At 50.7% G+C, this 22,398-nt stretch overlaps 1 protein-coding gene and 1 long non-coding RNA gene across 3 annotated transcripts in view; one reads left to right on the plus strand and one right to left on the minus strand.

The window, feature by feature from the left end:
- The first annotated feature begins 3,702 nt into the window (after window positions 1–3,702).
- BEAN1 (brain expressed associated with NEDD4 1) overlaps window positions 3,703–22,398 on the plus strand; it is a 34,600-nt gene continuing 15,904 nt past the window's right edge. Inside the window, exons 1-2 of the mRNA XM_039222116.1 lie at window positions 3,703–3,838; window positions 13,611–13,717. Coding sequence (XP_039078047.1) covers window positions 13,693–13,717 — 25 coding nt within the window. The 5' untranslated portion in view covers window positions 3,703–3,838; window positions 13,611–13,692. The remainder of the gene's footprint in view (window positions 3,839–13,610; window positions 13,718–22,398) is intronic.
- Window positions 11,337–22,398, minus strand: part of LOC120223918 — a 30,856-nt gene continuing 19,794 nt past the window's right edge. The window contains exons 5-6 of one of the 2 annotated variants that reach the window (XR_005526408.1): window positions 14,682–14,796; window positions 11,337–12,112 (exon numbers count right to left, since the gene is read on the minus strand). This is a non-coding gene — a long non-coding RNA (uncharacterized LOC120223918). Of the gene's footprint in view, window positions 12,113–14,681; window positions 14,857–22,398 lie in introns of both variants that reach the window. The other variant, XR_005526407.1, reaches the window with a different exon arrangement.

Raw genomic sequence — 22,398 nt, forward strand, 5'->3', positions numbered from 1 at the left:
GAACACTTACCAAAGACTTTAACTCATTTATTAACAAGGGAACCAATGAGGTGCTATACATAATTTAGAGGTGAAACCAAAGCACAGCCACATGTATAGCTTTTTGCCAACTCCTAAGGTATCAACTGACCTCACCTGACAACATTCACGTGCATCTCAATAGACAAGAATACTGTGCATTACAATCAGTTTTCTTCAACTTATGAAATAGGAAAATATCTCAGAGACCATGAAAGGCACAAACTCCTACAGAAACAGATAACCATGTGTGAGCTAGACCTAATATTCAATTTAAAAAGACACTCGATCATCTTTTTTGCCTATTTTTAAAGTGCTTCATCACCTTACCGGGTGCAGCTTAAAGAACTGTGCAACTCTAGACAGTCATTTGAATTCAGAGGACCTCAGTCTCCTCATCTGTAAAGTGGGGTGACAGTGCAGACTCCTCTGAGCTCTCAGCAGAGAGCAGCTCCAGAAGGAGATGCTTCAGGTTTGGCACATAGCTCTGCAACCCTGAGCTTCCTCTCTCTACCTCAGCACTTGACTCTGAACCTGTTGGCTTGTGGACCCTAAAAGGGCCCTGCTCCTGGACCCCACCCCCCAGGGAGCAGGAACCCAGGCCTCTTCCTTCATCTCTCCTGACAATACCAAGACACAGTCAAGGGGGCCTTTAACAAGAACCAAAGGAAAAAAGGAAAATTCTTTGAAAAGCTGGTGGAATCGGTTTCCCTCCCTTACCTGCTTCTAGTTTTAGACTGTGGTGTGCCCTCCACCCCCTAAAGCCAAGGCAATCCATGGAGCAGGGCCTCTTGCAATGTAATTCAAGGCTGGGAAGATGCTTTTGACATAATTCTGTATAAGCAATATACTAGTAAGAGGTGACTTTCCCAAAAGGTGTAACAGATTTTTATACAGATACCCACCCAAGAACCAGACCATCCTGAGCGATTTTCCCCCCTCCCCTCCACACCCGTAGTATCAGAAGATTCCTCCCAGTTATAGAATCAATAAGTTGACCATACTCTATGAGTGACAGAGGTAATACAGAGCACACTCTAGGGCAAATCCCCATAGACTGGCACTTGAGGACTCTCTGGGTACTTCACTGTCACTACGTGACTTCCAAAAGTTCTTCCCTCCAGCCTCCCTCCCACTCCCACTCCCCCTTGGTCAAAGAGACCGTAAACACCACTGTGTTTCTTTGATCCCCAGGAGATGTCTCTCTTGCAGCTCTGACCCAATCTAGAAGAAAGCCTCAAAAATCCATGGATATACCCACTGAAATAAAGAATAATCATGGACATGCAGAGACTTACCCATGAGAATGTTCACTGCAGTATTGTCTTGACATGAGAAAAACTAGAAACTAAGCACCCAGCAATAGAGGATTTGGAATGTAAGTTATAATACAATCATCTGATGCAATGCTAAGGAGCCATTAAATGTGTGATGTGGGATAAGAGAAGAGAGATAGTGAGCAAGCTCACTCCAGTTAAAAACATTTGTAGAGTTCTACAATGACAAGAAAAAGAAACCTCAGTATTAACAGTGACCACTTTCTAAGTTCTTCCTTTGCCTTTTGATGTTTCACAAGTGTCCCACACTAACATGTATCTGCAGATGCAAAGCTAGACCCAACATCACTAAGCCCAGTGGAAACCAGTTCCAGGTTCCAATGTGAAGAATAAGCCAGGTTTGTCAGACCACTGGTGCTCAAATGGGGGGTGGAGGGGAATAAACTCTTAAAGGGTAGAGCCTTCCACAAGTTCTCCTTCAAAGTGCCAACCCACAAAACACATACACATAGTCTTGCCATTGGACAGCTCACAGGTAAAACTACTAACAACCGGAATATTGATCCTGCAAAGATCACCTGCAATGCATCTGCTCAGGAAGGTCAAGGTCATGTTTTATCAGGTTATGCAGTGGCCACAGCCCTGGCCTGGAAGTCCTAGAACCTCCAATCCTACCTCTCTGGCCCTGGCCTGTCCCTTCTTTTCTCTAGTCCTTTATTTATTCGTCCATAAAGATAAATATACAGGGTTGGACAAAGAGACTCTCAGTTCCCCTTTCTTAATACTCTCAAAGATGTTTCCCTTCGTTCTGGTCCCATTTCCTTCCCCCCCCCCCAGCACATATGCCCCCATAACAGCCCCAGAGAAGCTGGAATGCCCCAACCTGGGTCCCACCCTATCCTTGGGGTGGGGGGGGGCAGTGGAGGGGTGGAGTAGGCAGTAGAGTAGGCAGAGCCCAGGATAAACAATTATCAAAGAAGGCTGAGAACTGTCCTCACGATGGAAGGCACTAGATTATTCAGGTCCCTCTGGCCCTCCATCCAGGGATGCCCAAGACATGATGGGTAGCAGAACTGGGAGTGAGGTTTGTTTTCTCCCCCAGAGCCTGCTCTGTGCCCACCCTCCTGTAGCACCATGGGGCCTGGCTTCTCCTCAGAGCTATCCCATGGCTCCTCCACTTCTTCAAATTCAATCATGAACATGTATAACTTTTTTTTTTTTTTTTGAGAGCCACTTTCAAGCGGCCATCCAACAGAATGGGAGTTTGTTGAGAGTTATCAACAAAGTATTTCATTAAACCATTCATCAAATTTAGAGTGCAGGCTCTGCACTGGAGCCCAGGGGTTTCCCTCCTGGGACTCCCAGTCAAGCAGAGGAGGCATAAATAACTGGAGAGCACCACAATGTAGCAGGGATGCAGTAGAGGAGCTCTATTGTAATGAAGTCAGGGAGGCCTGGGAGATGAGCCAAACTTGTCCACGGCCCCAGAGTACGGTGTGGACAGAGCAGGTCCATCTGCCGGGGCCAAGCTCTGTGCCTGGGCTGTGTGGGGAGGAGGGTACAGAGGGCACGGAGTGGGGCGAAGGGTGAAGGAAATGGGCGAGCTGATGGCTCAGGAGAGGAAGGCTTCAGCCGGCCCTACATGGCATCCCAACATGCCTCAGAACTCATCTGTCAACTGGAAGCAGAGACCCTGCCAGTCTCGACTGCCCCTCCCAGTTTCTCCTGTGACCAAATTGTCTGGCTGTCCGTCCCTGCACATACCGTTGTCTACCCTTCTCTGCACATGTCTGTGTGTCTCTCTCTCTCTGCTCCCACCTGTCTGTATGTCATTCTCTACACATGCCTGTCCGTCTGGCATCTCTGGGCCTCCCTTCCGCGCCCTTCCTGCCTGCAGCTGTGTGGGTGTCGGGCTGGCTGCGCACAGAGGGGCGCGGCTCGGCCCTGCCCCCTCCCGCGTGCCCCCATCGCAGGGATGACCCGAGCCTCGGCCCAGCGCTGCTGAAGCCCCGAAGCCGCCACACAGCGCTGCTGAGGCCAGAGAGGCGCGCCGCTTAGGGGGCCCGGGAGCGGACGGCAGTGGCTTGGGCGGCGGCGCAGGGCCGACGGGCAAGCGGGCGGGGCTGCGGCAGGGCAGGGCTGGAACTGGGGCTGAGAAGCCGCCGCCGCCGCCTCCGCTGGGGATCGCGGGCAGCAGGTCCGCTCGGCCCGGCCCCGCCCCACCCGCCCCGCCCCTGCGCGACGAGCAGGCAGAGGCGGAGCGGCGCGCCCCCCGCGACGCCCGAGCTCGAGCCCGAGCCCGAGCCCGAGCCCGAGCCCGAGCCAGAGCGCAGAGGCATCCGAGCGGGAACCAGAGCAGGAGCGGGAGCGGGAGCCCGAGCCGGAGCCAGAGCCCGAGCCAGAGCCAGATCCCGAGCCCGAGCCCGAGCCCGAGCCCGAGCCCGAGCCCGAGCCCGAGCCGGAGCCAGAGCGGGAAACCGAGCTGGCGCCGAAGCTGGAGCCGGCACTGCGGCGCGCGGAGCGGAGCGAGGCGGCTAAGCCGAGTAAGGGGCGTTGGGCCGGGGGCGGTGCTGGGGAGGGGCGGGTAGGGGGTCCTGGCCCCCTCCCCCGAGCTCTGTGGCGGCCCCGGCGCACGCACACGGCTGGGGAGCCGCGCGCGGAGCCTTGGCGCGTCGGGAGGGCGGACGGGCGGTCCGAAGACGAACCGCAGCGCGCTCCGTATGGGATCCCCGGACTCCCGCCCCCGGCCCGCGCGCCGCCGGCCGGGCCAAGGCTACCCCTAGAGCACGCCCAATAGCCACGGGGAAGGGAGGGTCTCCCGGAGCGTCCACCACGAGTAGGGGGCATAAAATAGCCTCCCCCGTCCCGCGCCCTCGGTTTCGGGACCCCTGAACAACCCACCCAAGAGGAGGAAACTAGGACGCACTTTTGGACGGGGTGGAAGAGGGAAGGGGCTCCCGGCTTTGCGGAGTTTGAAGCTAGAACCCACCCCCACCCCTGAGCCAGGAAGTTTGACCCTCCGACGGGCGGGTCACCCTGGCCAAGACCCCCGCTTCGGTGCCTGTCTCAGCACCAACGGTGGGAGAGGGGGCGTCCCCGCCGCACCTTCTCTTGCTTTGGGGCAGACTTTCTCTTGCGCGGTAAATGGGACCCGAGGCTGAGTCCGAGGCTGCTGGTCTGGCTGGCTGCGCAGCGCGAAGCGCCACAGCCGCCTCTCCCCAAGAGCCCTCGGAAGCTGGGTAGCGCCCACCCCACCCCGGCTGGCTCTCTCAGCCTTTCCTCCCTCTCCCCCCACCTCCCCACTCCCCCCCCCCCCATCGGCTCTGCGGTCTGGGCTCTGGCGCAGAAGACCCAGGGCTGCCCTCTTGATCCCACGCCGCTGTCAGGGGGGTGGCCAAGCGGGGGTGGCAGGGAAGGCGAAGGCATAAGTGACAGGTGCGAGAGTCAGGGGCTCCAGGAGATTGATCCTTGGTCTAGATCCACACAGTCCCAAGGGCACCTGTCTTGAGGATGCCCCTCTAGACCCTCTCCTCAAACACCCTGACTTCACCTCCTGTGCCTCAGTTTCCTCTGCTGACAAGTAGGCACGATTTTGTTGTGAGCATAATGTTTAAGGGCTTTGGTACCACAGTATGTGCTTGACTGACTTCCTATGCCTAGCTGTGTGACCTTAGACAAGACACTTAACCTCTCTTGAGCCTTAGTTTCCCCATCTGCAACATGGGGAATGCGTGTTGAAAGAATTAAATGAGATGACGCTTGTGGGGGGGGGGGGCGGGCGGGGAGCTATCATGGTGTCTGGCACACAGCCAGGACTCAAATCAGGTTGGCTACAGGTGTCATTTTATGAAGTGTCCAGCACCAGTAGATGCTGAAAGCAGAGTGAATTCCCCTGAGATTGGGGAGACTAGACCCCCCACCAATCCCCCTTGGGGGAGGCCTTTGAATCCCCCCCCAGGCCTTGTTGACATCTAATTGTGATGCAAAACTTGAGGCCTGCCCTTTCTCAGACATTCCCTCCTCCCCAAGGTTTTCTCCTCCCTACCACACCGTATCCATCCAGGATGGAAATGACTGTATCTGGTTTTCGGGGGGGGGGGGGGGGGGGGGGGGGGGGGGGGGGGGGGGCAGCTGCCAGGGCGAGGAGACAGCAGAAGGCCTGAGGGGTCCCAACCCTGTTTCCATGCTGACCTTCCAGCCCACTGAGCCAGGAGGCACCAGAAATGATGAACCTTGGAGAGGAAATGGAGCCAGTGGCTGACCAAGAGGTCAGGACTTCAGAGGTGGAAGGTCCCCAGGAAGAGATCTGCTTGCCTGTGCAGCTGGGGCCTCAGGTTCAGAGCAGAGCAGGCGAGACCCAGGATCTAGGGGAGGATTCTGGGATCTTTCAGGTGACTGGGAGGGTGTAGGTGCCAGGAGCATTGTTGAGAAGAAAACAAAATCCAGCTTGTGGACATCCATGCTTGTCCTGGCCACCTGTGGCCCAGCCGCGCGGAACAGGGCAGGGGAGGGGTGAGTCTGTTCACATGTTGCCTGATGGGGACTCGGTAAGACAGGCAGAATGGGCTGCCTCCTCAGGGCTCCTTCAATACAGAAGCCCCCTTGCTCCTCTTCTTCATCTGTACCCCACCCCCATTCACCCAGTTGGGTGTCACATGCCTGCATCTTCCATAATTCTCACTCCTCTTCTTCCACAAAGAGTGAATCAGGAACTAATTAGGAGGAGAGTGTCTCCTGGTCCACATAAGCTTGTGGAACACAGCCCAAAGGTAATGTGATGGGGATATGGGCATTACCTTAAGTCTGTGGGAATAAACAGACACGTTCTGGCCTATTACCTGAAGCCGTTGCCCTGGAGGTGCTCTGAGCACAGGGTAAGGGGTGGGAAGGTCTAAATCTGTTCTCAGCCTCCTAAAAGTAGAAACTGAGGCCAGGAGGGCTTCTGGAGCCCCTTGGCAAGTGAGCACAAAATGGAGCTGTGGTTGAGAACATGGCTGCTTGGAGCCAACTGCCTAGGTTTAGAGCATAGGATTCTGGGCAGAAGATTTATCTTTCAGAGCCTCAATTTCCTCTTGAAAGTGGGAACAAATATTACACACCTCCCATTACATTTGTGAGGACTGAAGTAGTAATATACAGGAAACATGTGGCAATGTCAAATGGACCATTCCCAGTGGCCTTGCTGCATCTGCATTATGAACATACACTGAACACACACTGTGTTCCATGCATAAGCACTTCTCTTTGGATTCTGACAACAGTCCTCTGATTTAGGTACTGAAATTGTCCCCATTGCATAGATGAGAACACTGAGGCTGAGAAAGGTTAAGGACTATCTAATGTTGCTAGGTATAGAATACTTAAAACATCCCTATGACTCATTATAATTTTATGAGTTTATAAAATTGATAATTAGTACACTGTATCTTAGATGATGTGTAATTAGTTATTGGAATGCTTCCTCCGGGATATCTTCAATCATTTTATACCTCCATGTTAACTTTCCATGGGCCAGAGAATTTTTAGAGATACCTTCATGTTTTGTATTCAGACAGTAATCAAACTGATTTAAAAGAGCAACTCCCCCCCCACCGCCATTTATTCCCTATCCCTCTTCTCTCCATTTTTTTTTCCATAGCACTATCACCTCTAACACCTCTATATCATATTCATTTGTTTATTGTCTACTCTCATCAATATAAATACCTCAAAGGCAGGGTCTTTTAATCATTTTGTTCATGATGACATCTCCTATATTCAGAGCCTAGAATAGTACCCAGCACTTAGTATGCTTTGCAAATTATAAAGTGTTTTACAAACATAAGGTCTATTGTTATTATTTTTGCCAAGTGTATAGCTTGCCTGAAAATAAAACATTAAGGTTTGTGGCAGAAACCATTCCCTCAAAAATCTGGCAAATAGGACTTGCTCAAGCGCCAGGGAAATTTTGATGAGGGTTAAAAACAATGGAAATTATTTACCTAACATTTTAATAAAGCCCCTTACCAGTAAGTTCAAAGACAATTTTTTAAATCTTTGCAATAACAACTGGCATGGTTAAAGGCAATTAAGTTAGCTTTAAAGTTTTTCAATTAATTAACTATCACTTATTCACTTAATTACTCTTTGTTAGCCTGAAAGGTTTTTTCAAATCTTCATTTTAATGATTTTTCAGATTATAAAATACATGTTCATTGTAGAAAATTTGGAAAATCATAAAAAATGTAAAACACAAAAATTCTCCTTAACCCCACCACTGCCCAGAGAGTCCAAGGAGTGAATATTTGCATCTATTTCCTTTCAAATTTTTTCTACATATGAATATATTCCCTAGGTTTTTTTTGTTTTTTTTTCTTTTTTACAAAATAAGGATCATGTTGTATGCAGAGTTCTATAACCTGCTTTTTTATATATAACCTGGGGATTTTTTCCTTCTTAACATTATACTGAAAATCTTTACCTATGTTATTAAAAAGTCTTTAAAACTATTATTTCATGGCTATATATTATTCCATTATAATTTGCTCAGACTCTCCTTTTATTGAGCAGTGGGGTCATCTCCCATGTTTCACTGCCATAAATAATGCCTTGTGGTGCCCTCTGTGATGTGTTTCCTGAGCCTTAAATCAGGTTTCTCTACCCAGTTGGTCAGACCTATTTGCCATATTGTAGATGGACTGGTTTATGCAGGTAGACAGTAAATTAACCCTTCGAAGTTGGACCTTGGTAGCAGTGAGGAAGGAGGTAGCAATTGATTCTACAGAAGGCTACTTGCCAAGTAATGTTCTTCTCCATTGGGAAAGACCCCAGCTGGGTCTCAGCCTCACATAAAGACGTTCCTGAAGAGAAGGAAGATTTTCTGCCACTTGGGGACACCCCCCCCCAACTGCAGTCCCAGAAATCAGCCCCCTGCCTGGTAAGGCAGATGCAACCCTTTTGAAATTAGTGTGTCTTACTAAAGTCCAGAATCTCTGAATTTCTTCGGGCTCTGGGCAATCACATGCACACCCACAGGTTCATGGAACCCCTGTTATGGCATCATTCATTCACTCAGTAAATAGTCCTTGAGCATTTATTGTGGTAAGGACAGAGAACCAGTAGTTCTCTGAGCTGTCTAGATCTGGAGTCTCCACCTCACCCACCTCTGGAAGGGCCTCCATTTCTCCACCATCCCCCCACCCTACACCTACCAACACCCAAGCAGACACAGGGAATCATCTTTAACCACTCCCTCTTCCTCACCCTCTACATCTGATCCGTCTGTCCTGCTTCTTAAATAGCCCCTATACAAACCTGCCTGTTTCTCAAACCCACCCAGCATCCTCCTGCCCAGGGGCCTTCTTACTGTCTGGTCCCTCTGCCTGGCATCCCCTTCTCCCACACATCCACCCAGCTAGCTCCCCTCCTCCAGTCTTCGCTTACAGATCACCGTCTCACCAAGGCCTTTCTGCAGCCACTATATCTAAATGTTCAGTCTTCACATATACACTGCCTCTGTTCCTTCCCTTACTGTTATCTAACAAACCCCACCATTACGTGTGTGTCTCCTCTACTAGCAGGAAGCTTGGTGAGGACAGGCAATCAGTGTATGCTTCACTTCTCTATCCTTAGCACCCAAAACTTGGTTCACAAGGCACTTTGAAAAAATACTGTCAAACCAAAAGATGCAGCCTCTCACTTTACTCCATTTTACCATCGCCTTCATTTAAGCCCATCATCTGCCACAGCTTCCCTGCTCCCCTGTCACCTGCCTCCCACCCCTGATCCCCTTTGTTCACTGAGCCCAGGGAGACCTTCCTAAAAGGTGACCCTGTCATTCCCCTGCTTAAAATCTTACAAAGGGCAGTCTTGGGGCCGGGAGCTCATTATCTCACCCAACCCCCTTCATTTCTCTGAATCTCAGTGTTGACATCTGCAAAATGGGGGGTTTGTTTTGAGATCCCCTGGGCAGACGACACGTGACTGCGGTAGAGCTGGTGCCGCATCAGCGTCACAGCGTCACGTGGCCTCTTCCACAGGCCAGCCCACTTCTGCGGCCCCTCGCTGTCCGCGGTCTACCGCGGTGCCGCAGAACCCTCCCGGGTCCGACTGCCGCGCATGCGCCGTGCCGCCCCTGCACACTGCGCCAGCCGGCTCCGCCAGCCAGGCTCTGCCCGCCAGGGGCGCGGCGCCGCACCCCCCCCTCAACCACATACGCATTTGCCCAGGTCTGAGTGTCGCAGTGGGCCCCAGACGAGGTATTCTGGGAGCGGGGACGTGAGGCGGAATGGGAGTGACGTGGACTTGCCGCACACCATTAAGCCACTTCAGAGCCTGGAGTGCCGCCGCCGCCCGCCCTCCGATTTCTAGCCAGACAATACAGTCGCAGATGAGTCACAGGCAGGAACGCGCCTCGCCTCGGATGCTGGGCTCCGAGACAGGCGGGCAGGGGGGAGACGTGACCTGAGAGTGGGTCCAAGCCCCACCCCTACTCCTGCAGTCCCTGCTCCGGAACACCTCGCCCAGCAAAACACAATCTCAGCCCATCCGTGACGGACCTGGCCATCCACTACCCCATCACTGTGTCCTCACGGCAGCTCTGGTCACATGTGGGGAGAGCGGGGTGGGCACTTGCGCACATAGATACCTGACATCCAGTTCCTTTGTCTTGATAACCCAACCAAAGCTCCACCCAAGCAGAGGGTCTGATGCCACCATGAAATGGTTTTCCTGTAGATCCTCTTGTTGAAATCCACAAGTGGGGGAGGGGAAGAGGAAACCGTAAGGTTGAGATTGCTGTTTTAGGACCCCAAAAGCCCCTCCTTTTGTTTTCCAAGGATTTTATGGGACACCCTCTAGGTGCTTGGTAAATATTTGAATAAACTGATGCAAGCCAGGAATGCTGGGAGAATGCAGCAAGAAGATGTATGTGAAGTGCAAATTGAGTTACATGATGCAGGAAATGGTACCCTAGCTAACGTCAGCATCATTGTCACCCACGATGTCGGGGAGCATCTCAGTTCCTTACATGGGCGTCCTTTTCCTCAGGAAGTTGAGCATCATTAAAAGGCAGCTTCAACACTGCAGTCCTATGCTGACATCAGGCCAAGGTGGATTTGTTCTAGAATCCATATACTTTTGAATGTCCCCTCGGTGCCCAGCCCTGAGTGAGTTCCCAGAGGCCACAATGGTCCTCCATACTCACAGGAAGCCAACAATCTAGAACAAGTTAGAACCAAAGTCATCCTAGAAGGATGTCCAGGTGCTGTGGAGGCACAGCCAGAATGGCTCTTCTGTCTCCAGCAGTCAAAGAGGACTTCGCTGAAGAGGTTTCTTCAGCTATGAGATGACAGCTACATGGGAGTTTGCCAGGTGGAGAGGAAAGGAATGGCATGCCAGGGAAAGGGAAGTACGAAAGACCCAGTGTGTCCCAAAAGCCGGCCAGTCAGAGGAATAAGGGTGTCAGATCTCTTTGGGGTGTCCCTGAGGAGCACTGGGGACAGGATCCCTCCCTCACAGCTCTTCCACCATCTCTTCTCTGTTATGTTGGGTTGGTCAAGTCACTGAACCTCAGTTTTCTCATCTGCAAAATGAAAATGCTATTACCTACATCAGGGAACATTGCAATAATGTTGGTGACATCATCTGGCACACACGGGTGTTTGGTGAATGTGGGTCACACCTGAAAAGCTGGAGTGCCCAGAATGCTTCCATATACACAAATGTCTACCTGACCCAGCCCCGTGCCAGCCTCCTGAGCCATTTGGAAATTTACACATTGTCCACCAAACATCCAAACTGACCACAAAATATACAACGTGAGGGTTCCTGGCCCCTGCCCTAGGCGGCCCATCTCCCACCTGTCTCTCACCCCATGCTGCCTCAACGTTCACCTCAGAGTCACAGGGCCCAGTAGGAGGAAGGAGGGAGTACAGGGGGTCTTGAGGAGAAGCAAGACCTTGGAGACAACCTCTTGGAATTTAGAGGGTAGTCAGCACCCTCCATGGCATCAGGAGCCACCACAGTCACCCTATAGGAAGTGTGCATGCAGTATATTTTTATTAAGCGCTCGCATTATGCCAGTTCACTAAAGAGGTAAGCAGAGCCACAGGGCTGTGGAGGTAGTGGTGAAGCCAGGTCATTTTCCTAAGGACACTGAGGATTTATGGATTTTCAGCAAAAGAGTGACATGATCCATTATGCCTTTAAGAAAGATTTCTCTGGAAGCAGCATGAGAGATGACCCGTCAGCCTGCTTAAGTCTCCCTCCAGACACACACGTGGCCACAGTGCACACGGGCACACTCACAGATGTGAACACAGATACATGTACACACATGTACTTTTAGAAAGTATAGATCCCAGGCCCCCAGATTCTTCATGAATTTTCTGGTGTGAAATCACAGTTCTCTAAGCAGCCTGCCATACCTGAGAGACTTCTCTACCAGGCCTAGGGAGAGCACATCCTACCCTCCCTTCCCCCATCAACACTGTTGTTGGTGTCTGTGGGGATGGGGGGGTACATATCAGGCCACCCTGGGGTTCACACCCAGAAGACTGAGCTGGAAGGAGCCATCCGGAGAGAGGGTTCCCAGGGTCAGCAGCAGCAATGGCTCCCTCCCACTGACCCCCTTGGACAACAGAATGAACATGACATACATACCCCTCATCCTCAAAGCCAGTGAAATGCCCTATCCTGCTTTCTCCCTGAGGACCCTGCCGCTCAGACAGGTGAGGTACCGTGTCTAAAGTCACACTCCAAGAAATGGCAGCATGATACCAGCACTCAGGAATTGGACTTCTGGGCTCAGGCTCTCCAAAGATAGGTCTTGGATTCATCTATTAAATAGAAAAGTGTTATTAATCAGTGCAGTTTGGCCAATGGTCTCCATCAAAACATGGAACCCATCTGGAGGGAAAACTGTATATAATAAAAAGGATCCTTGAGGGGCGCCTGGGTGGCTTAGTCGGTTAAGCATCCGACTTTCGCTTAGGTCATGATCTCGCGGTTCGTGGGTTCGAGCCCCGCGTCGGGCTCTGTGCTGACTGCCAGCTCAGAGCCTGGAGCCTGTTTCAGAGTCTGTATCTCCCTCTCTCTCTGACCCTCCCCTGCTCACGCTGTCTCTCTCTCTCCTAGAAATAAATAAAACATTAAAAAAAATTTAAAAAAAAAAAAAAAAAAAAAAGGATCCTTGAGAAAAAAAAAAGGGTGGGGACCTTGGGACCTGAGTCTTAGACAAAAGCTCTGTCCACACTGTCACTCCCCGGGATCAGGGAGGTCAACTGCCTCCTGGGACCTGGAGGGGCCAGGCTCTTTTCCTGTTAGCCCCTGGCTGCAAGCTCTCCCCCACAGGACCCCACCAAACTCCACCCCAAAGGTACAGTTTGGTTTCTGCAAGTCTAGTGACCACACTCCCTACAAAACAACTGTATCTCCCCACTGCTCACACAGCCTCACGTCACTTGAAGCTCAGGAGAGACTGAACCGGTTCAGATCTTTAGCAGCACAGGAGGTTGGGTTACTTTTTGAAAATGTTTCCTCTCTTGCAAATGGGTGTTAGAGTGACCTGGTGCTCCCTTGTTGCTCACACCAAGTTCATGGGGCGGTGGGGCAAGGAGATTAGAGATATTTTCATTCTCTTGGTCTTTATTAGGTGCCTTCTAAGTGATATGCTCACTGGCAATGGAGGCTTTGGGGTAAGAAAGACCTGGGTTCTAGTTCCAGCCTATAATTAGAAGTTGTGTAACCTTGGACAAGCTATATAACCTCTCTAAGCTTCAACTTCCTTATTTATAAAATGAGAATGAAAAGAGCATCATCCCCTTAAAGGTGTTGGGATAATAGTAATAATAATAAGGTTTCAGTTAGGCAACTCTAAGCACCTTCCAAAGCCAGCTCTGGGACCTTGAACTGGCTCCTTACCCTTTCCAGGTCTGTTCCCTGTGACATGAGAACATTGGGCTGATCTGTAAGGGTCCTTCCAGTTATAAAATGCCCAGACTGCCATCGTCTGTTGCTATTGTACCAGGCAGATTCATGAGACAGGAGAACACTAGGGCATTTCTCATTCCTGTTCAAGCGTCCACCCAGAGGAGATAATCCCCCCTCCACCCACCACTGAGACCCCAGGATGCACTTGCCCCACCCCTGCCCCAGAACCCCCACACTCCACCACCCAGAGCTGGACCCCAGACCCCCACCCAGACTGGGCACATGCTGTCAAAGTCACCACCCTTTCCCCAGAGGTTAACAGCCCAGGGACCTGAGTGCCAAACTGGCAGGGTCATTGGGTACCATGTGGGCACTCCCATCACCTTTCTGTTTGTGTCTCTGCAGGTGAGCGGAGGACCCATTTCTCCAAGGACTTGGAACCGTACAAGTGGGCAGGCTGGCTCCGCTATTTTGCTCCAAGGATTACATGTCCTTCAAACGCCCCTGCCCCTGTAAGTCTTCTTTTCACATCCTTCATGGCTCGAGGCCAGGCAAGGGCCGGGCTTGGAGTCAAGTTTGCAGAGAATGTTTCTAGGATGTTTGGCCAAAGAGCCCCAAGGGTCTGATCAGGGGCTGATGTGATATGATGGGTAGGGGGAGGGCAACACAGAAGACCCCTGACATCTGCAAGAGACATCCCACTTTTGCCAATCCCTCTGTACCAGCACTTGCCACACTGTGGGTCGGGGTTCCTCTGAGGGATATTAATGGGATTGCTTTTTTTTTTTTTTTTTTTTTTTAATTCTATGGCCAAATGAATGTGGGAAATGCTGAGTGAGACAAGTTAAGTAGCTTTTGTTACCACAGGACTTTTAGAGCCTTTAATGTGGTGATGTGTGTTGTGAGGCTGCCACAGGAAAGAGAATGCCCCGTGGCCTTCCCAAATTTAACTGGCCACAGGAGTGTCTCCCAGTATGGGTGCTGCAGAACACACTCCTTGGAGTGCACTGTCCTAAGGAAACCATTCCTGAAGCCCCTCGTTTACTAATTAATTCATTTCACCTAATGGAGTCTTGAGATGATTTTGCCCATAACATTCTTCTCTTGGCTCCCTGATGCCCATGAGAAGGCGATGGGCTCAATCAGGTGCACCCCTGGAGCTCGAGGCTGCAGCTCCCTTAGTCTCCACCAGCCCCATCTTCACTGACTCATGCTCCAACCCTTACCCTGGTGTTCCCTTCCCCTGTCCCCATGGCAGTCACCTGCTTTTTCTCGTCATGTCCCCTGTCACCCCCCAAACCAACATCACTTGGTGCCATTTGGGAGGATATGCATAACCCCCCCATCCCTTCTCCTTGATGAGTCAGGACTGTGCATCTGTGTGAAATCAAGGACCTCACCCTAGGCCCCCCTTTATCTACCTGTCATCTCCCCCTCTCCCGTGCTCACTCTAGCTAATCCCTCACCCCTACTCACCAATGTCTGTTCAAATGTGTACGACTGGTTACGTGTCACTGCTTGGGGTTGGGGTCCTCTCTTCCAAATGGTTGAAACGTCGGTTGTTAAACCTTTGAACATCAAGGGACTGCTACTGTGGGGGACAGAAGAAGCTGGCGTATCCCATCAGAGTGAGACTATTTCCAGGTATGCCCTGGGGGATAAAGGGGTGGTGACTCAGTGTGCCAGGAGCGGTGTTCGGGGGGTGCTGGTACAAGTCACTGTTACCGCTGTCACTGCTGCTGCGCCATAATCAGAAAATTCAGGCCAGATGAGAAGGCTGCGCGCTCAGGGACACGTTGGAGCCCAGGGACACCTGCCCCACAGAGGGTTAGAATGACCACATCCTTACCCCCTTGGGCAGCTAGGAATGGAGAAGACTGGTAAAGGGTCAAACTGGGCTGTTGAGTGTAGAGGGCATTCCAGAACTTTCTGAGGTCAAGCCAGACCCCACAAAGCCCTGCCTGTATACACAAACAGAGGCCATGAGTGCAAGACAGCCTTCTGCATACCCACCTCCTGAGGTCAACAGGGTGTGGTCATCGGTATTTGGGGCTGTTCAGAAGCGGTTCCTAGACATCCCTACAGACCAGGTACCTGGCATGCAGTAAGCACTCAATAAATGTCTGTTGAATGAATAAATGTATAGTCAAACACTCTGGATGAGGAGCTGAAGGCACTGGATGGGGGAGGAGCTGAAGCTCCTAACTCTGCCACCAGATTCTCCCGTGGCTTTGGCCAGCCAGTCGTCTTCTCTAAGATGAAGGGGTGGTGTGAGGCCAGTGGGCTCTGGGAGCTCGGGGCTGCTGTGAGGCTCCACGGAAGGCAAGGGGAGCATGGGCGGGCAGAACCCTCACCCCCACACCCCACCCCACTTCTTCAGCCAGTGCAGCTCTACTCATGTCTACATATAGGTTGGGATCTGTTCAGATTTTATGGAGAAGGGGTCCCTGCTACCTCTTCTTCCATCATCCCTCTCCTCTGCTGGATTCTTCTCACGTTTTCCAGTCTGACTCTTTCCCTTTCCTTTGAAAAGTGTTCACTGTCCCCCCTTTCAGCAACCCCAGCCCACTTCAGTCTGGCTTCTGCACCCTAGCCACACATCCCATTGACTTCTGTGTCACTAACCCGATTCCGTTAACTTCCAGTTCTCCCTGTTGGTCACTTCAACTTTCTTGATGACTTGTCCTTTGCATTCCCTGCCCCTGAGCCCTTTGGGTTCTCTTCCAGCCCCTCCAGCCATCTGATCCTCTCACTGTCCACTGGTGGTGTCCTTTGGCAGCGGGGGAGGGTGGATATCTGCCCTGGGATGCTGGGGCCCGAGCCTTGCCCTGGCCTTCCCCCTGCACACACTCTAGACCTTCCCATCCCCACTCTGCTTTCATCTGAGGCTTCTAGGCCAGCAGCTTCCAAGGCTCTTTCCCAGCCTGGTTTCTGCCTGCCCTTAGATTCCTTCCTCTGCCTTCTGCTGCTTGTCTCCCCTGGGCAGCCTCGACCCCTGCACCTCGGAGTCAGCCTATCCCAGACACAGCTCTTTACTCCAAGCTGGCCTGGCTTGGTTTTGCTGTGTTCGTTTAGGGCACCACCATGTATTCAGTCCCTCAGGCCAGAAATCTGTGAGGGATCCTCAGTTCCCCTCCAACACACCCATCACTGCCAGCCGCCTGAGGAGACCAGGGAGTAAGGGGGTTGCAAATTGGGTCATCAGGTTGCCATTCAAACTCTGCCTCCATCTGGGCTACACTTCAGATTCAACCTGGAAATCGCTGCCTCGGTAAATGTTTATCGCACAACCGGACACGTAAACAAATCAAGATGAAACAGATGCCTCGTGGGCAAACCCCTCAGCTCACCGACCAGAGACCCTCACGCAAGTCCTGGAAGGGACGCAGAACCACAGAACTCCAGACATCCTAAAAACACCTGACACAGGAACATTCTAAGGGATGGAACTGGAAGTCCCAGGAGGGCCCTGACGTGAACACACATACTCTTTTGTAACACCCCCTTTCTTGTACTGTGAACTTAGACATCTAATGGAATTTCTTTAATTTTCTTAGGTCATAAAATCATCTTTCCCAGTACATGTGAAGATACCAAAACCCATTAAAACCTGGAGAAGTTAGGTAGGAGCCATAGCTTGTTCCCATTTGGGTTTCTATATGCCTAACCCCCTGCCAATTGAGAAAGAGGGAAGAAGAAGTCCCCCAAAGGAAAAACAAACCCCAAAGTTTCCTAAGAAAGACCCCACTCCTAGGAGTGGGGGTCAGGAGACTGGAGAGAGTGAGCAGGGAAAGGTAACTGGTGTAGGGGGAGAGCCAGGCAATAGGCGTGGATCTGCCCAGTTTCCACAGCTTCAGACACTGGGCGAAGCAGGACTGTCCATTGGCCTCTTGGGAGTCGAGCAGGCATTAACCAGACCAGGCTGGGCCAACCCCTCCCAGGCACTGCCCCCACTGCAGCATTCCCCAGTCCCTCCACCCCATCTCACCCACCATCTGGGCACTGCAGCTCATCCCTGGCTTCCAGAGACAGCCCCCTCCCCCAAGTTCTGCAAGTAAGAAAATTTAAGGCAGAGGGTGGAGGCAAGAACAGGCAAGGGAAAGCTCAGAAGGCTTTGGCCACTGTGAGAGAGAAGTCAGGTGTTCTGTCTGTAAGTGTGAGGCCAGTGAGCCATTTTCAAGCCTTAAGCCACTATGTGAGGTAGAGGAGGACCTGCCTGGCTCCTCAGAAAAGCTGGAGGCATGGGAGTCTTCTCCATCTGCCCCAGGATTCGCCCAGGACCCAGGCTCCAAGAACAGATGCTTCACAACCTCTTCTTAGCCCCTGGCAGATGGGAGTCCTATGGAGCTCCCTGTGACATGGCTGGTGGCCTGCCTCCCTCTGGCCTTGGGGAACATATCTGGGGAGGAGGGGCTTTAGGGACCCAGGAAAGACTGAGCTTGTACCAAAGCAGGAAGGAGGGAGGGTAGGGTAGCACCCACTGATCCATGAAGAAGTCAGCTGGGGCTTGTCTCTGCTAAGCTCTTAGGCTGCCCACAGGCTGGCAGAAATTGCAGTCTGGCAGAGCCTCTCATGGGTTTGGGTCTCTCGCAGAATCAGAGTTATGTTGTTGATGGTGCTTGGGTTCGTGTACAGCCTAGTACTGACACTCACCAGCTGTGCCATCTGGAGCAAACCATTTAACATGTAGAAGTCCCAATTTGCTCCTCTATAACATGGAAACAGTCATACCAGCCTTTTGTTTGATGTTCAGATTTAACGTGCTCCACAAGGAGAATCTAGCTTGATGCCAGACACTGAGAAGTTGCTCAAGAAGCTTGCAAGTCCTGCCCATTTGACTACCTCCTCCCTGCACAGCTTAGTATTACCCACGTCTTTAGTGATGGAGCAGGGAAAATGGAGACACACGGGGATTCTGGAGGTAAATTTGGGGTTCAGACCAGATGCTACTATTTTCTGCTCTGCTCATTACAATAACAGTTACCTCTGCAGAGACTTGGCTATCAAGAGAAGGAAGGACTTGAGGGCAAGGAACACAAATGATAGGACATATTCACAATTCGCCACTGCTATTCCCAGCGCAGACATTGCCAATCAATTGCAGCACTCTTTCCTACTGAGCCTGGATGCAATGTCAGACTTTCTTAAGTACATGCGAGCACCACCCAATGATCACTGACCTGTAGAATGAAACCCCTATTCATTCCTTGCTGTGGCCTGACTGTGGAGTGGGCAAGAGAATAGCAGAAGTGACTTCAGGTAGACATTTCTCTCTGAGTCTTAGTTTTTTCATCTATAAGATGGGAGTTAATGAAAGGCTCTACCTCAGAGGCTTGCTGTAAGGATCAAATGAGATAAAGGGCTTACAAGGCCTTGTGATCATTTCTTTACATGACTTCCTTGAAGCAGCCCTTCAAGGGAAGGATGAGTGTGCTATTTCCACACATGAGAAAGCTGAACCTCAAGGATGGTAGGAGACTAGTCCAGGCAGCACAGCTAGAAAATGATGGGGCCAGGGATACACCCCAGGTGGGTCTTTCCAGGGTTCAATTTTAGCTAAGCCACAGATGGACACAAGGACAGGGTGGAGTCAAGTCCACGCCTCCAACCCCACTCCTTGGATGGAGAGTCATCTCTGCAACAGGACCATGAACATCCTGGCTGCCTGTACTCAGAGCTCTCTGGTCTAGCAGAGTATGACTGTAGCAAGTGCTCAGCCTCTGATAGCTAATCTTGATTTTTAAACGTGTGTTTTATATTAGAGTCCCTGGCAGGAAGGCATCGACTTCAGCTTGAACACCTAATGTGTTCACTACTACAGGTATTCCCTAGTTTTTGAAAGTTTGAGTTAGGCCAGTTCACTTTTACAAAAGAGCCAAGTTAGTACCTGTTTTCACTAACTGGAAGAAATAGAAGACAATTTTGCTTTTGCGGAAAAAGGTGAAAAGTGAAAACTGTTCGGCATTTCTTTAGAAAGCAAGCCGTGATAGAGGCAACGCACAGCCCAAGCTGCAAGAGTGGTCCCACCAAGCTCCTTCCGCAGAACCACACCTAGAATCTCCACATCCAGCCACCATAGCTTTGAACTCTGTCTGTGAGCACCTGTGCCCTGTCTCCATTGACTTTGTGCATCCATTAGCAAGATGTGTCCTAAGAAAAGCCTAAAAGAGGTTATTTGGGGGATCTGGGAACACTAAAGCCTTTTTTCCCAAACAAATTAACAATAATTACTTCTTTACACCATTTTGGCTTATGAAAGTTTTCATGGGAGGCCCTTTCAGAGAGCGGGGGAACCTGTAACGGCAACACTATCCCCAGCCTTTGCAGGGCACTCATAGCTGGCAAGGTTCTTGCTGCCCCCACCCCCCCGCCCTTGGCAGTGAGTTCCCTAGGTGATATCATCCAGCCTCATGGCATTGAGCAGCACCCATATACTGACAGCCCCCAAATTTACTTCTCTGGCTCCAGACTCTCCCTGAGCTCCAGACTCATATCCAACTGTCTGCCCCACTCAGATGGACCTGCACTCAGATGTCTGCTCAGGGTCTCCCCAGAGCATCCCAGATGTAACATGTCAAAACCTTAAATCTTGACTCCCAGTCCCACCAAAACCACCCAGCATCCTCTCCGTCCCTGTAAACGGCAGCTCAGGCCTTCTTCTGCTCGGCCCCAAACTTGGTCAGTTCTTACTTCTCTTTTTAGCATCCACTACCATTCCATTTAGTCTGCAGATCCTAATGCTTCTACCTTCAAATCTGACTCCATCTTGCCCCGTGGATCAAGGCACCACTGTCATCACTTGGATGACTATCCAGCCTCTTCTGCCACAAGGAGGGAGTGTTAGAAAAGGAAGAATCTAGAAACTGAGCTCTAGGTTGGTGAAGGGAAAAATGGCTTCTGTATCTAGAAATCTTGCCAAGAGAAGCATGATCCTCAGAGTTCTCACCCGTGGCATCACAGAGCCAAGTGCACTGTGGGGAAAGGAGATGGATTTTCCTGCAAATAGGAATGTGTAAGGACACAACCACTTCTCAGCCAAGAGCTACCCTAGATTAGCTACCCTGAAACTCAGCTCTGCCTGTGCCTGGATCTGTGCCCAGGGTGACTGGGAAAAACTGGTTGTCCTCTATGATGTCACCGCAGAAGCGTACAGGCCCGCTTGCTTTCCAGAGAGAAGAGAGAGGCCCCAAGAGAGACACATCACATGCCCAGGGACCCGCCAGGGGAGGAGACAAGATTCCAAAGGAGGGCTTCTGGATCTCAGCCCAGGGCACTGGCCACACTGATCCCTCTGGGAGCTCAAGCACCTATTACCTCCCAGAGTCCTCTCTCTTTGATTTTCTCTGCATGTAAACACCATAGCCCCCATCAGCCCCTGACGGTCAGCTTCTCGGGGCTGCTCCCTCTGCCCCTGACTCCCTGTCTGTAGGTAATCTCTAGGCCTTGCCAGAGACAGCCGTTCCACAGCTACTGTCTGCCCATACCCAGGTCCTTCATTCCCCGGAGGATACCTGTCTCCCCTAGGAATTGGGGGTAAAGGTGAGGATTGGGGAAGGGATGTTGCAAGAAAAATAGTGGGAATAAAATTTTATCAATGTAAAACCCAGGGTGGGCCCCTTTTAAGATGGACGGCCAGCTTATTTAAGAGTTTTTGTCTATTTTTGGAATTTCAGGTTTTTGATTCAACTAACTTTAAAGGATTGCTAACGCAGTAATTTAAATTTTTTCAAAAATGTCATTTCTTCAAGATAAAAAGTGACCTCCAACATTTAAAAATATCTACAGTGATCCCAGCAGTTTAAGGACTGTTCTTACCGTACATGTGGCTACTGTGCACGCAGCATGTCACTGACACTCCCTAAGCAATGGGAGTCACGGCACCGTGGCACCCTCCTGTGTTCCCCTCACCAGGGAGCAGGGGATCAATTACACCTGCGCAAAACCAGTGCACTGGCGTATCTACCGAGCGTAAAATCCAATTATCTAAAAGAACATGACTATCAAATTCTCAGACACTATGTAATTTATAACCGGATTTGTATATTCAGAACCCTGTGGCGTGTTCTTTGAATTCTTTTAAAATATAAATTATATTGAGTATTAACTAAAAACACTGAACTAAATAGTTTAACCACAGGAGGGGCTAAAGTTCGACCTATGATTTAACGAATGTTAAACGAATGAATGTTTACCCATCATTTCAATCTCAATTTCGGCTCAGTCCTAGCACATCCACCCATTTCTCATGCAGTAGGATTTATTTTTAAGTGCACAAGAATGAGAGGCCCAGCTATACGCCACTGTCTTGTTACAAGAGCCATGGGGCCGGCCAGCTGACAAAAGTCAGGTAAGAGGAGAAAGGTGCAGGCAGCATTTCCCCTTGTTCAGCAGCGGCTTTGACTTAGAAAAGAACACAAAAACATATTATAAAAATACAACAAGGGGCTGTTTCTAGGTTTGATTCAGTAACCACGGACAGCACTTCTGCTGCAGAAGCTGCTGCAGGAGGGAGGTACCAAAGGGACACTAATCCTAAAACATAGATGATTGGAGGCACCAAAAGCACTGGTCACGTGAGGCATCATCAAAACACAGCCCCAGGTAAATATCGCATGTTTCCTGTCAGCCGCTAAGATTTGCATTTTTCCAGCTAAAAAGCAATCCTGCTGGGCTTTTTACTCATCGCCTGTTTGAAGAAAGGCTGTTTTAGGTCCCCTCATCGAACATGAAGCCTAGGTCCCCAAGTTAGTTTTCCTGTACCATCACAAGATGTATTCTACTCTGTTAACACTATTTGACATTGGCCTGCTGTAATTGACGGTGCTGCTATTCTCTTGGGTATCCCGGAAAAAAACAAGCCCATTAGAGGGAAATAGCTCATTGTGAAATGGAGGATTGTTCCACAAAGATGTGAAGAAGGACGCTTTTGTGTCTTGGCATCTACTAATGGCTTCCAGGCACCTGTACAGGCAGGGACCTCCATGGGAAGCATTCTCCAGTGTCCTGGGGCAGGTTGCAAATGATGAATATATTTAGAAAGTCTTTCACTACTTTCTGCCTGCTCCAGGCACAGCCTTCCTGTTTCCATCTCAGTCCTGGGCAGTTCCCTGGCCCCCTGCCCACCTCCCATGAAGTTCCAACTCCTACCAAAGATCTTTAATATAGCCCAACTTATCCCTTTTTTTATGGTTAG

The sequence above is a fragment of the Hyaena hyaena genome, unplaced genomic scaffold (genome assembly GCF_003009895.1).
Source record: "Hyaena hyaena isolate Hyena2069 unplaced genomic scaffold, ASM300989v1 scaffold_18, whole genome shotgun sequence".
Taxonomy (NCBI): Eukaryota; Metazoa; Chordata; class Mammalia; order Carnivora; family Hyaenidae; genus Hyaena; species Hyaena hyaena.